The sequence below is a fragment of the Copadichromis virginalis genome, linkage group LG12, assembly GCF_057382275.1.
Source record: "Copadichromis virginalis isolate Kocher_CV1m ecotype Utaka linkage group LG12, C_Virginalis_male_GT1.1, whole genome shotgun sequence".
Classification (NCBI taxonomy): Eukaryota; Metazoa; Chordata; class Actinopteri; order Cichliformes; family Cichlidae; genus Copadichromis; species Copadichromis virginalis.
Genome location: NC_140629.1, coordinates 28,273,850 through 28,289,250, shown reverse-complemented (window position 1 = coordinate 28,289,250; position 15,401 = coordinate 28,273,850). Strand labels below are relative to the sequence as shown.

Below are 15,401 nucleotides of genomic sequence, written 5' to 3'. Positions count from 1 at the left end.
TAAATGTCTGCTTTTCTTAATATTTATTTCTTTGGAGGCAGGAGATGGCAATCATGTTGAAAGCTGATATTTTTCACACTGTTTAAAACTGATACGAACAAAAAAGTGCAAGTCTTCCTTTTTATGTCTGTATTCAAATTTAGGTGGCGTCGACAATTGGGTGGGATCATTTTCACTTTCTTTCAGTTCGCCTTAAAGCTTAATGATAACCACAGCTTGTGTTTAAAAAGGCCTTATTCAAGTTTCACACTCAAATGTGCCTTGTTTGAAAGGGCGGCATCTCCATCCTTTACTTAGTTGGAAATAATTGACAGGAATTAGAAGCTTCTGGCTGTAATTTGCTGGGTTTTTTTATATGAAAATATGAAGGTTATGGATTTGACAACACAAATTAAAGTAGCACCATATTAGCAGAAAAAAAGTGTCCTTTGGAAAAAGAATTTTTTTTTCTTCTAATACCTGAAAGATTAGATTAGTTTGTAAAATGCTCCACTGGGTATGTTTACACAGCAACAAGTTCTGCCCACAGATGCCTCTAAAAGTAAAAAAATAGGTCTCGAATCTGATGTGTTTTTGAAAAAAAAAAAAAAAAGTTTAAGAACCTAGTTTCCCCTTCACACAGGGTGCTTTATGTGTTGTAGAGTCTACAATGTAGACCATTTATGTAACCAATGGGCTCAACTGGTCGCCTGTAACGGCCTGAACCGCAGTCTGACAGAAACGTCACGGAAAATGAGGAAATGTGGTTTTTGCATTTTCAGAACAAGGGTATCAGACTCATCTTTGCTCATAAGTGACTTACAGCTCAAGTGGGCCGCCTGCATCGCTGAAGCTTCTGACTAATTGTTCCCCTTTCTTTTTGTGAAGAGCAGTTTCAGTACATTCAGGTTATTGCTAATGATCTATTTATAAAACTGATGATGCGCAAACTGAAACATCTTTAAGAAAAATGGTTGTTTTTCCACATTCAGACTAATGATGATTCAGATGGACAATAACACTTTCATCATTGTTTATTCAGAACGTTTTGCTTACCGGTGCAAAAGAAAATGACAACCTAAAATTAATGTCTTCTTTGCAAATTTCACACTTGGAAAAGTTATGCAACAAGCCTGATTGGATCCTTTGGCAGGCTGGTTCTGGCCTGTGGACCATAAGTTTGACACCCTTGCTTTAAAAAGAGAGATGAAAAGTGTGTTTTAGTAAGTCTTACAAGTACTGCTACTTTAAATCCTGCAGAATTTCTAGAGCTTCTTGAAAAGAGTGGACATGATTTGGGTTTTTTTTTTATTTGACTGTGTGAACCTGTGTAATTAATTTATAAATATATACATATATGTATGCCTCTGTGTGTGGTTCACTATGAAGAACCTTCTTTGTATCTCTGGAGGTCAATCAGAGCTTCTTTAATGGCTTCCACAGATAATGTGGAATCCACAGATAGCATCATTTGTATCTTTTGCTACCTGACAGTGAGCCGTGTATTTATTACCAGTTTTTTACTGTGAAGTCAAGGCATGCATCTTTATATTGATAGTTCTAGGAGTGAAGCGCAGTCCTGCTGAGACACCATTTACATGCTGTTTGCTGCTCGGTGTTACTAAACATCCTGCTGGGTAGATTTTTTTCAAAGAGACTACATTCTTTTACCACTCAGCTGCAGAAATATTTTATTAAATATTAGGTAAAATCTAGTTTTCATCTGCTCTTCCTTGTCTGCTGAATGAAGATAAATTAGTTTCATAATTTTATATAAGGAAAAAGGACAACATTTCTTTAAAAAAAAGCAAAAACGTTGTCCCAGCAAAGAATAATCAAGTCCTAAAAGAATACAAAAAAGAACCAACTCATTCAAAAAAAGAAGAATTTTCTTTTTCAGCTCTTGATTAAATAAAAGCAGTTGCTTCCCTTTCTTCTGCTGTATAGGAAACATGTTCAGTAACTGTTTGGTTTATTTATTTATTTTTGCATTTGGCATTGAATGGATGTAGAAAAACAAAGTTCTTACTATATCAGGAGGAAACTGAGGAAGAACACGATGTCCTGGTTCTGCTCTACCTGTCCTCTTAGTTTCTCTGGTCCTGCAGTCATGTAGCATGAATCCCTCATCAAAGACTTGCTGTATTTTTGGGTTCTTGTATTTTTTGCCTTTGTGGAATGTCATCAACATGCCGACTTTGTAATAAAGGAAATCTTTAACTTTTATGAATTTATTTATGTTGGTCTGAGGAAACTTTTTGGAACATGTTCTTTATTGGATTATTATAATTATTAGAGTTTACAACCTTATTACATGTTTTCACATGTGCATTTAGTAATGAGAGGAATTTGTTTGGATGAGAGGCTATGAGTAGTTAATTACACTCACTGCTCACTTTGAGTATGCCTTAGTACCGTACATAGTTGGACACCCTTTTGCCTTCTGAGTTGCCCTAATTCATCATGTGGTTCATAAGTTGCCAGAAACATCCCTCGGAGATTTTGGTCCATTTTCAGATGATGATATCGTACAGCTGGTGCCGCAAATCCATAACGTGAATCTCCCGTTCCACTACATACTGTGTTGAGCAACCATCAGAAGACCGGTACACATAACGTTCAACAATTTATTAATAATAATACTTAGACAGGCTGTAGTGTTTAAATGATGCTCAGTTGGTCATAGGCTAATAAATTATCCCCCACACTTTTCCGAACTGCATGATTGAGCCACATTCAAAGTTTCTTCCCCGTTGTGATGCTCAGTGTGAATGCAGACCGTGTCTACATGCAGAGTTGCTGCCGTGTGACTGAAGGATTTGATACCTGTGTTAAAGCTGAACAAGTGTACCCAATAAAGTGGTCAGTAAGTACATAATCCCACTGCACTGCTTCTGTCAAGACACATTTCTCTATTTTCTTTCAAAAATATCCATTCAGTGTACATAAGTTAAAAAAAAAAATCTTTATTTGAGATTGAAGAAAGAGCAGACAGAAATCCTGAACAGTCCTCTTAAGAAATTCATAACCTCTGAAGACAAACATGTTCACACTGAAGAAGAGAAAAACAACCGCAAACACTCGCACGAATTTACATTTAAGGCACTTTTCCCCCTCAATCTGTTGGAAAGCAGCAATAAAACCAGAAATATGCTCACAAGATGGAAATCAAAAGCTTGAAAGAGTTCAGAGTAATGTTTAGTTTACATGAGGAATATTATTTTTAATTACAGTGAGCTGAAAGCAGGCTCTTAACAGCGGTGGAAATGTTATAAAAACACAAGCAGTATAGAGTTCAACAAGTGAGTTTACTGCTAGATGAGATGCTTACACATACTCCGGCCACATTAAGCCCATTTATGCACATCGGTTGCATGCATAATTTAAGTGTTGAGAATATATGTGGGGAAATCTATTAGGGGGGAAATGTTGGAGCTAAATACATGTTTAATAGTCTTCCTAATGTACATAAAGGTTTGTAGTTGTGGTAATGTGTTTCCAATTCCTTCTGCTCATGTTTGTAGTTCAGCAATTTAAGTGGAGCTTGAAAAACTTAAGTAGAAACCAGATCAATGTTTAATCTGCATTGGCACTTTAATAGGTTAAACATAAGCTGTATGTTTGGAATGTGTTTCTAAGAGTTTTGGTCCCTTTTCTGCTACTACATATACTCTGCCCTTCAGCCCACAGTGCACAATCGATCCTCCAAGACAAATCCCCCACATGTGGAAATCCACTCGGGGTAGAAAAAGCAGGCCAACTGTAAAACACACTAATTCAAAGCTCAGAGACTCGCACTGAAGTGAGGCTGAGGGCAGAGGAGTGAGGTGTTTGAACAAAATAACTGAACTAAAATGAAGTTACAGTTACACAGCAATTCCACTTTAGGTCCTGTAATAAGACTCTGCAAGGATCACGAGCCCCAAACCCAATGGAAGACAGAGGTAATGGTTTAATGGGGCCAGCTCAGTCAGAGTCCTCATCGTCCAAATACTCTTCAGCATTGCTGTGTATGCGGGTGGTTTCTGCAACACAGGAAATGGATAGTTAATGACAAACATACTGCACTATTTTTACATATTATGTGTAACTGCATCATCTCTGTACACTTCATGTCTTTCCTCAACTGACGAATGGGGGGGGGGGAAATAATAAAATATATATATATATATATATTTTTTTTTTTTTTAGGGGTGCAACGATACACAAAATTCACGGTTCGGTACTTTGGTGTCACGGTTCGATATTTTTTCGATACAAAAAAATGTTCATGCCTTTTTAATATTTCATTTATTAAAATTATAAATATATATTTTAACTCAAAAGTACAGTTTTTAAATTTAACCCCAACCCTTGTGCGCATTTTTTATTTTGACAGCGAATGCGCACCTGCGGACCACTTATGTGCAGCCCTGGTTATTTAGCTCGTCATATTGCAGCCACAGAAATTCTTTTGTCCATGAAACCATAAAGCTGCACGTTCTTTTTGCCTTATAGTCTCATTTGTCATAACTTCTCCGTTTTGTGGTAAGCTTTTCTTTGGCTGTCACTTCTTCACCCTGACCTGTCTTATTTGGCTCAGCAGAACTAAAATATATATATACTGCTACTTTTACACACGACTCACATAAGCTCAGCGATTCTCTGCGCGATCAACCTCTCACATGTTTAAGCTGCGGGAGATTTCACTTGTCATGTTTGCATAGTAAGCTAACGATTAATAAGACGATGTCAGAGGAATTGGTGCACAAATTATCATCACTCACAGATCAGTGCTGTCATTGCAAAGTGAAAGCAAAAAAACAAGCGCAAATTCAAACGCGATTTCAATATGTCACATATTGACAGTGGCTCACCGATGCCAATGACATAATTACCCAGCTACATTTCTGAAAGAATGCAAAAGCATTGACATATATTTTTCCTACAATAGCCCGACGGGCAGGGCAGAGAGATTTTTGTAGCCCGACTGGAAAGATCGCTAGCTCCGGGACCTCGGGCTAGCGATTTTGCAAGCCCTGTATCTGATTGAGGAATCACTCATCTTTGGAAAAGAGAGTTTATTACAGAGAAATGTCTCTTTCCAAAATAAAAGCTATACTATCCGCTTCTTCTGGGCTATATTCTCAGCAGCATAAGGAGAATCACGTGCTAACAGCTGTCTAAATGACTCGGCTAAAGTTAGTAGCATGCTTGTTGTTTTTGTCTTTGCACTAGGATGATGTCGGCGTAAATGTGCAGTCATATTCGTTGTGTTCCCACTAGTGCTTTCAGGTTAATCTCGTTGAAATGACCTTAACGCCACAACACGGCAAATCTCCGTTAACGAGCTACCGCCGTGCATGGGGCTAGACGGCCAACACGTTAACGAGCTAACTGCGCTAACACACTAGTTCACACCAATGTAATTAAGCATTGCATGGCACATCCAACATACTGTTTTACTTTAGTCCATGACTCGCTTACCTTCAGGGTCATACGTCACATGAAAACCAAAATAATTCCAAACGCCAGATCTGAATGAGGGTGGGGGAGGTCCAGCTTGCAAGGAGAGCTTAACTTCTGTCTCGCTAGCTTGCCCTGCGCTCTTCCTCCTGACTATGCTGTCTGTGTTGAGCGCTCAGTGGATCTGCGCTAGACAGTGCAGCCTAGGCGGAGTAGTCGAACGCAGATCCACTGAGCGCTCAACACAGATAGCATCGTCAGAAGGAAAGTTGATAAAATAAATTACAAATGTTGTATTGTTCGATACATATGCGTACCGAACCGAAAGCACTGTATCGAACGGTTCAATATCGATACGAATATCGTTGCACCCCTAAAAAAAAAAAAAAGAAATATATATATATATATATATATATATATATATATATATATATATATATATATATATATATATATATATATATATATATATATATATATATATATATATATATATATATATATATATAGTTCAGTTCAGTTCAGTTCAGTTTTCCTGTGATCAGCTCAGTAACTACAACAAGTGACTCTTGTGGTAGGTGCTGAACTTACACTAACTGAGCAGAGAGAGTTTCTGGGACTGTGTGAATGTGAGATTGTGTGAGTGTGTGTGGGTAATGCTGTGTGGCTGCTCCGTAACAGCAGCTTTACTTACGGCCTCCCTGCCTCCTTTTGATAAGTGACGCACACTGGGCATTTGTGGCCATGTCCACAGCCAACTTGTTCTCATTATTCCTGATGTCTATTCTCGCATCTGAAACAAACATAAGTAACATAAATTTTCACCTGACATCCAGACTGGTCTGCAGCTAGAATTTTTCTTTTAACTTGAAAGCCTATCTTGCCACCCACCTTTGCTTGGATTAAAAAGACGTTATTTGTTATACAAACTGAAGAATTATGAGTATGAGTAATCCAGATCCTCGGGGTAGATTTAACAGGAAATGCAGGCTTTTTCTTCAATAATACCCTCAAGTGGCAAGATCTACTTTTTTTTTTTTTTTTTTTTTTTTAAATCAGCCCAACAGGATGTGTAATTTTAGTTATGTTTCTATAATGTCAGTACTTTGACGGCAGTTTCCTTGTCTTAAACTACCTATGTATATTTTAATGTCTGGCAGCATTTTTTTTCTTTACGTGTAATTTGTACATAGTACATACAACAGCCAATGAAAACTGATAAAGATGAAACCTGTTTTCATGAAAAACTTTGTTTTAATGTGTGGATCACAGTCACTTATTGTCTACTCAAACTGAAGCCACACGCTCCCATCTCAGTTTCATAAAATATTTCAGGAGATTTCTTTCCGTCCATCCCTGCAGAGTTTCTAGCAAAACAGCAAAGATGACCCTGCTGACCAATGTATTCTTTTAAACACAAAAAAGCAACATGGATGGATACTCACTCTTGTTAAGCAGCATTTCCACTATGTCAGAGTAACCCTTCCAGGAGGCAGCGTGCAGTGGGGTATCTCCGAGTTTATTCTGAAACACAAAACATGATTGTTACTGGCAAACACCCTGACAAGGATCTACTTTCACCCAAACCACACAAGGTTTATGAAATCACGACATCATCACACTGAACTTTTTGTTGATCAATTTTTTGTCCACAACAGTTTCTTCTCTGTTTTTCCTAGCATGATAAACTGGGTGTTGAATAACATCAGTTTCCTTACACACGTTAAACTGTTGACACTCCTTCCAAATCTTCTGAATTCTGAATGTGACTTTAAACCTGCCTCACCTGCTGGTTGAGCTCCACATTGGGCTGGGTGAGCAAAAGCTCCACCACATCTGGTACAGAAATACAAGAGAAGAGATTTCATGTTAAATGTTACCTAACAGTAATGGAGAAACAATGGAGGGCAAAGAACAAGTTCCTATTTTCTTGTACTTAACTTTTCATTGGAAACAGAGCTCCCTCTGTGTGTGTGTGTGTGTGTGTGTGTGTGTGTGTGTGCGCGCGCGTCTGTCAACATTTAAGATTTCTGAAATGTAATAAGTAGCTGATCCATAATCTCTGACATCAAAAAACTACTTTACTCTTACCTTTATGTCCCCCATGGCATCCCCAGTAGAGGGCAGTGTTTCCAGCCTTATCCAGCCCGTTTATTCCAACTTTATTGTCCAAACATTCTCTCAGCCAGCTCAGATTGCCTGTTTAAATAACCAGTATGTACGCAACGAACACACAGAGTCAAATGGAGAACTTTACTAATAATGTAAACAGTGGTACAGGTTTTCAGCAGGAACAGAAACACTGTCATAACAGTCACACAGACAGACAAAAGAGAACTGTCTTAGGATTAAAAAAAACCCTCCTGTATCTAAATGCAGCCAGACCTCAACCAAGAATTAAGAGCAACAAATAAAGACTAGTAGAAATATTGCCATCTACCTCGTTTGGCTGCCTCATGCATCGGATTGTCGATAGACTCTGCCTGCTCAGCCACTGAAAAACAAAACAAGGGCATCAGTGCATTATGGAAAATTAACTTAAGGGACAGAACTATCGTTTTTGTACGAGCTACACCGCATAGTACTGTACTCATTAATATATCTGCTATTTAACTGTGAAATTGAGATGTGTACTCACCATAGTTACTTGGAATTAATCCTGTTCTTCCTCTACATGTCCCTTTCCACCAGTTAGTGTCACTCTGAGTAATAGAGAAGTATTTGTTAAGAAAGAAAAGACCAAAATAAACTAATAACTAAATGAAGCAATAAATTAATCTGCTTCAATACAACACTGAAGTGGGGGGAGGTGTAAAAATGGAAAAATAATAACACAAAAGGAAGGCAAAAAATGCAGAGAAAGCAAGATTATGATTCCACAGAAAGAGGAAGAAAAACTTAAGTTAAATTAAAACTCGATGGGAAACAAAACCGTGGAATAAAAGATGGCTGTTACATGATGTAGCTTCTAGGGTTTCCACTTACTGTGTCAGAGATGTACAAGATGTCTCCTTCTTCGAAATATAACTCATCTGGCTAGAAAATAAAAAGACACTGTTACAAGTTGATAACCGGTGTGTGAATGTGTGTGTGAATGGGTGAATGACTGAATGTAGTGTGAAGCCTTTGGGGTTCTTAGGGACTAAGTAAAGCTCTATACAAGTACAGGCCATTTATAACCATCAGTGACCCAGGATGTGGCATTCACACTTTTCTGACCTCAACACTAATGTCAGATTTGTGTTGTATTTTAAGCAGCCTCCCCCTTTTTTTTCTGCAACCAAATCTAGACCAACACATGAAAAACATGAAAGCAACTGGTAACTCAGTTTGCAATTTGGTGGTTTAGACGACTTCTGCCAAAGTGTTTCCCATGTATAGCGCTTACTTGGAGGAAAGGTTTGGTATCTCAATGCTAGGAGTGCAACGATATTCGTATCGATATTGAACCGTTCGATAAAGTGCTTTCGGTTCGGTACGCATATGTATCGAACAATACAACATTTGTAATTTATTTTATCAACTTTCCTTCTGACGATGCTGTCTGTGTTGAGCGCTCAGTGAATCTGCGTTCGACTACTCCGCCTAGGGTCGACAGTGCAGCCTAGGCGGAGTAGTCGAACGCAGATTCACTGAGCGCTCAACACAGACAGCATCGTCAGAAGGAAGAGCGCAGGGCAAGCTAGCGAGACAGAAGTTAAGCTCCCCTTACAACATGGACCTCCCCCACCCTCATTCAGATCTGGCGTTTGGAATTATTTTGGTTTTCATGTGACGTATGACCCTGAAGGTAAGCGAGTCATGGACTAAAGTAAAACAGTATGTTGGATGTGCCACGCAATGCTCAATTACATGGGTGGGAACTAGTGTGTTAGCGCAGTTAGCTCGTTAACGTGTTGGCCGTCTAGCCCCATGCACGGGGCGATCGGCGGTAGCTCGTTAACGGAGATTTGCCGTGTTGTGGCGTTAAGGTCATTTCAACGAGATTAACCTGAAAGCACTAGTGGGAACACAACGAATATGACTGCACATTTACGCCGACATCATCCTAGTGCAAAGACAAAAACAACAAGCATGCTACTAACTTTAGCCGAGTCATTTAGACAGCTGTTAGCACATGATTCTCCTTATGCTGCTGAGAATATAGCCCAGAAGAAGCGGATAGTATAGCTTTTATTTTGGAAAGAGACATTTCTCTGTAATAAACTCTTTTCCAAAGATGAGTGATTCCTCAATCAGATACAGGGCTCGCAATATCGCTAGCCCGACGTCCCGGAGCTAGCGATCTTTTTCAGTCGGGCTATTGTAGGAAGGAAAAATATATGTCAATGCTTTTGCATTCTTTCGGAAATGTAGCTGGGTAATTATGTCATTGGCATCGGTGAGCCACTGTCAATATGTGACATATTGAAGTCGCGTTTGAATTTGCGCTTGTTTTTTTGCTTTCACTTTGCAATCGCGCGAACTGTGTATAGAGAGCGACAGCACTGATCTGTGAGTGATGATAATTTGCGCACCAATTCCTCTGACATCGTCTTATTAATTGTTAGCTTACTATGCAAATATGACAAGTGAAATCTCCCGCAGCTTAAACATGTGAGAGGTTGATCGCGCAGAGAATCGCTGAGCTTATGTGAGTGCGTGTGTAAAAGCAGCAGGATTTATATTTGACTACGATGACCTGGATGACTGAGAACCTTCACAGACAGATATATATTTTAGTTCTGCTGAGCCAAATAAGACAGGTCAGGGTGAAGAAGTGACAGCCAAAGAAAAGCTTACCACAAAACGGAGAAGTTATGACAAATGAGACTATAAGGCAAAAAGAAAGTGCAGCTTTATGGTTTCATGGACAAAAGAATTTCTGTGGCTGCAATATGACGAGCTAAATAACCAGGGCTGCACATAAGTGGTCCGCAGGTGCGCATTCGCTGTCAAAATAAAAAACACGCACAAGGGTTAGGGTTAAATTTAAAAACTGTACTTTTGAGTTAAAATATATATTTATAATTTTAATAAATGACAAATTAAAAAGGCATGAACATTTTTTTTGTATCGAAAAAATATCGAACCGTGACACCAAAGTATCGAACCGAACCGTGAATTTTGTGTATCGTTGCACCCCTACTCAATGCATGTGCAATCATTCATTTAAGGAAATCCCAAAGAGCTGATTCAGTTCTGTTCGTGTGGACGTAGCTATGCCCACATGAACAGAATTACCTTTTATAGTATGTTTAGTAGGTTATTAATTTTTTCTTAGTAAGTCTGAAAAAAATGACACCTTCTGATGCTAATTTACCAGTGAGTCATTCCTTCACTCTTACTTTGAAAGTTCAGTCATTGCTAACAAGCTGGCCCCACCCTTCCCGAATTTAGCTTCACATACTTGCTACCTTCCTGTCTAGGTTACCATTGTGGTGATGCTCGATATCAGTTAACCACTTCCCCAGTGAGATCTTATCACAGAGATTGATACAATCCACCTACATCATCATGAATTACAGCTTGAAACAGCAGTCCTTCTGCTCAAGACACCTGCTCTGAGCTGCAGGAAGCGTGCAGAGTGGTGGGATGGTACTCCCTACTGAAATGTGACTGGCCCTTCCTGATGCCCACCCACCAGAGGCACTGGTTTGAAGTACTGTTAATATTGTTTTGGCCGACAGCCTAGACAGGACCAGTGGAGGAGTGTATTGATATATTAGTATAAATAAAATCTTCTAATATTTAAGTATAATTAAGATTTTATGATCAAATATTCCGATTTTGGGACTTTGTTTTGATTCCCCTGCCTTGTCATCATCACCATCTTCTAGCTGCCTCTTACGAACTAACTGGAAACTACTCTTAACCCTACACCACAGCCTTCCACACCATTCAAAGTCATTGCAGGCTGCGTTTACTCAAAGTGTAGTTACACTTCCTGGGAGGTGCATATCAGGTTATGGCATAGGGTTAAAAGGATTCTCTGGTTATGTCATATATTTCCAGCTGAAACACAGTTCAGGCATTACCCCATCCCTAGCATCCTAACCTTGTGAGAAACGCTAAGATTAATTGATGATCAGAATAAAGTTATGAAAGTAAAAAGAAAAAGAATTAATCTCAACAAAGAAAAAACTCTTACTGTCCGTGGGTCGAAGGTGAACAAAGCTCTGAAAACCTTGACTTGGCCTAGTGAAGACAAAAACAGACTAGATGTTAGACACAATATGTGTGCGCACTCTGTGACAAACAAAAGTGAGGTGAAACCACTCCTGGTTAAGCCCCGCAGAACACCCAGCTAGTTTCAGTCCAGTGAGTATACAGGTGAGTGCGTGCAGAAGGCAGCTTCTAATGTGGTAAACTACTCTCTTTTCTCAAGTGCACAAATCAAAGGTGAGACGTTATCTATTATGTAAACAAAAAGACATTTCAACACGTACAACAGGCACAAAAAACAGCATCAACAGTGTGAGTGGTTGTTGTGTGTAGCTGCACTCGGGGCCACTGGTAGCTCAAACTTGAGGTTGAGCTCTGCTGCTGAGTTGCTACTATGCTGTGGCTTTAGTCAACTGCTAAACTACATCAAAAGCTTGAACAGCCATGGTCAAGCTTTCAAAACGTATTTAAATACTTGATATAAACATTTTATATTTCAACTAACTGCCCGTTTCTGGGCATTAACGTAAGGTTACATATAGTCTGCTGTGTTGTTTACAACATAGACACAAAGTTTACTAAACAGACTACTGAGCTGGTTACACTCAGCCCTCAAATAGCGACCCTGTTTTGGTTAACAAAACCAGGATAAATATGCTCTCCTGCAAAGTTAAAGAATTTCCTGTGATTTGCATCGACTGGTAGATAAGCGTAATTTGGACTTCCTTTTAAAATTTTGACACACCCGTTTTTTGTTTTAAATTGGAGACAGATGTTAATAATATGCTTTAAATAATAAACCCAGTGAAAAAAATATGCGTCCGCCCCACTATTGGTGCATATCTGATATCTTCAATCATGCCTTTATTTGGTTATTTTATCAATCCTTTCAGCTTTAACTTGAAAGATTATCACAGTGTCAACTGTCTAACAGTTATATGTTAAAGGTGTTCACCACAACTAAACACAAGGTGACTGATTCACTGTCTTATGTTTAAATGCAAAGGCCAGTTAGAGTCCATCGTTCCTGATCTCTTTACTTCACAGGCCTAACCGCTGGACTCTGTAAATCCCCTCTGCCTGTGCTGTTACTCAGGATTTCTGTTTAGTGAACACACTGACTCGGTGTCTCAGATTGACGGGGGCTGAGCTGCCGCACAAGTCCAGCTCTGTTCAAACACAGTAAGCACGTCTGCTTTGCAGACCCATACTGAGGGCCTGTGCTGGCTCAATTAAATTCTTGCTACATTTTAAACCCTGGGCACACAATAAGATAAAAAGAAATCTAATGAATAAACAAAGAAGAAAATTTGTGCCTTAACATGAGCAAAGCAATGACAGTATATGTTTCATCTATTACTGTGTGAGCTTTTTAATGAATTCCAGTTATGTGTTTTTTTTGTACATTTTACTTTATTGCAGCAGCTCTTCTGAAAAAGCATGTCTGGTCATGGTGGTTATGTGATCCCTCAGTCATGTTCAGTGCTCAGTTTAACAACGTAATCTAAACTTCTAATCTGCTAAACCAGAGTTTGCACAGGGCTGCCTCTGTTAAACTGCACATACCTTAAAAACAGAATCATAACCTTCTTGTAAAAATGTGGCTAAGTGGGTGCAAAAAACAACCAACCAAAAAAACCAAAGAAAACATGCTAGCTCTTGTTCAAGCTGAACGCATACCTCGGGGTGCTATTTGGTCACACATGGCTACAAACACTTGCCAATGTTTTGTTTTTTTTTTCCTCCAAAGCCAATTCATGCACAGACACTGAGCACATCCACCGAGCACATCCACCAAAGGGAAAGTTACAGAAAACCAATCCTGAATCTGGATAAAATAGCTTTAGCAGGATGGATCATTTACTCCTGCACGAGCCCCACCGGCCTGCCACCTGTCACTGACAGGCGATCTCACCTACAGCCAGGTGAGGCATCGTGACTGATTCGTCAAGGACTGTGAGGAGCGCAAAAGATTGTGTTTCATGCGGGTAAAGAGATGCGCCTGTGTTTGCTGTGTCAGCATGTTTGTAGACATAAACACCTTTAACTTCACACACGAGGAAGGTTATTTTATGCTTCTCTCCCCATCTGTGAGATGGAGATTTTTTTTTCTCCCAAACATCTGCATTTACCTGCATCCACATTTAATTCATAAGATGAGAATAGTGTACTAGGTGCAATTAGCCAACACTACTGCAGAAACCATTGGCTAGAACAGGGGTGCCCAATCCCGGTCCTCGAGAGCTACCGTCCTGCAGCTTTTAGATGCATCCTTGTTCCCACACACCCGAATCAAATGAATGGCTTGTTATCAGGCCTTTGCCAAACATGATGGCATGCTGAAGAGGTAATCAAACCATTTGATTCAGCTGTGTTGGAGTAGGGATGCATCTAAAAGCTGCAGGATAGTAGCTCTCGAGGACTGGGATTGGGCAGCCCTGGGCTAGAAGATGTAAAGAAATTGACTTTTTCCTTTAGAAAGCTTTGATTTGACATTGTGGACATTTAAATGTTTTTCTGTACATCCCAAAGTTTTACAAATCATAGAAACATTAATAGTCACCCAATTTCAATATGGGTAGACCAGCGCAGTAGAGTGCAGCATGGGCACGAACGAAATGCTCAAAAATGATTACAACAATAAATCAAAAGTTGTTTTTTATCACATTAAAGTACAATTTTCTGCCTCCCTCTCATCACGCTGCCTTAAAATTTCATCACAGGTGCACATATGCTGTACTTACAACCGTGATCGATGAAATTTTACACTTTATTTAGTAAATAGAAATTCAAAAAACACTTGCCACAGCATTACAAGTTTATTGAGGGAGAAGTCACAGTTTCACTTTTAGCCTCAAACATATGCACCAGGAGATCTGTGTAATTGCTTTGAACAAAGGATACCTATTAAGCTGAATATCGCCTCTCCTTCCTACACAGGCTGCTTGTGTACACCTGTTGCACTGACACAGTGCGTAGGTAAATGCAAACGCTATGACGTGCTCTAACGTTGGTAAGTAAGGTTTGGGAAGAGGTTACCAGAATAATCTGAGCAAGGAGGAAGTAGAGCTGATGTCACTGACCACGCAGACTTATCACCTATTCACCCAAAGCCACTGACTCGCGGTGCTCTCTTTGCATGAGTGATGGAAATAGGGAAGTGACAGAGGCCTGCTGGTAAGAGCTGGATGGCCCCGTCAGTGTATTGAATGGCCAGAAAGCGCTTTCAATAACTCCAACGCGGTCCTGGCAGGGCTAGCGATAAAGCGACACGGCTTCCAATTAAAGTTTAAGACCTGTCTTTCTATTAGCCAAACAAGGTTTCACAGACAAACAACAGAAATCAACCGAGCCCGTGGAGGAGTGTTGAGCGCCCGCCCATTAACTGTTTAACGCCAACAAGGTGCGTTGTCCTCGTATAAACACGTCACAAGTTTAGGTTAAGTTTAAACAACATGTCCTCGTAGTTTTGGTCTTACCTGGCTTGGCTGGTTTGGGAGGAGGCTTCGACATTTGTGAGGCTGGCGGATAAAGCGAAAAGAAACGCGCTGTGCTGTTTCAGTCACAATCGTCGCAAGACTGTCGAGTTCTCTGCTGTTAGCACGCTCAATGAGGAAGTTCGGCTCAGTACGCGGAAAAGTTATTCAGCGCATGCGCCAACCTGTGGCTCGCTCAATCGATTGCCTTTTGGATGTAATGCAGCGTTTTTTTCCAAGTTTTCAACATTTCACAACAAACAAATTATAGATTATATTATAGATTATAATGATAGACTATATATTAAGTATAAATATATTTACATTTTCTTAAAATTCATTTTTGTTTTTTTATTG

At 39.6% G+C, this 15,401-nt stretch overlaps 1 protein-coding gene across 1 annotated transcript; it reads right to left on the bottom strand.

Annotated features, from left to right (window-relative positions):
• Window positions 1–3,874: 3,874 nt before the first annotated feature.
• On the bottom strand, window positions 3,875–15,207 carry ostf1 (osteoclast stimulating factor 1). The gene is made up of 10 exons (XM_085475805.1): window positions 15,048–15,207; window positions 11,555–11,601; window positions 8,410–8,460; window positions 8,063–8,126; window positions 7,865–7,918; window positions 7,516–7,623; window positions 7,211–7,260; window positions 6,870–6,948; window positions 6,119–6,217; window positions 3,875–4,004 (listed from the first exon to the last, which is right to left on the bottom strand). The coding sequence occupies exons 1-10, from the start codon at window positions 15,079–15,081 to the stop codon at window positions 3,946–3,948; spliced, it is 645 nt and encodes a 214-aa protein (XP_085331931.1). The 5' UTR covers window positions 15,082–15,207; the 3' UTR covers window positions 3,875–3,945.
• Window positions 15,208–15,401: the final 194 nt, after the last annotated feature.

What these genes read in the sequence shown, in the direction of transcription:
- ostf1 (XM_085475805.1), bottom strand. Translation starts at nt 15,081, where the DNA reads ATGTCGAAGCCTCCTCCCAAACCAGCCAAGCCAG. An exon ending in TCTTGTACATCTCTGACACA is followed by an intron (nt 8,127 to 8,409) that starts GTAAGTGGAAAC and finishes TCTATTACTCAG; the next exon opens with AGTGACACTAACTGGTGGAA. An exon ending in ATGCCATGGGGGACATAAAG is followed by an intron (nt 7,261 to 7,515) that starts GTAAGAGTAAAG and finishes TTTCTGTACCAG; the next exon opens with ATGTGGTGGAGCTTTTGCTC.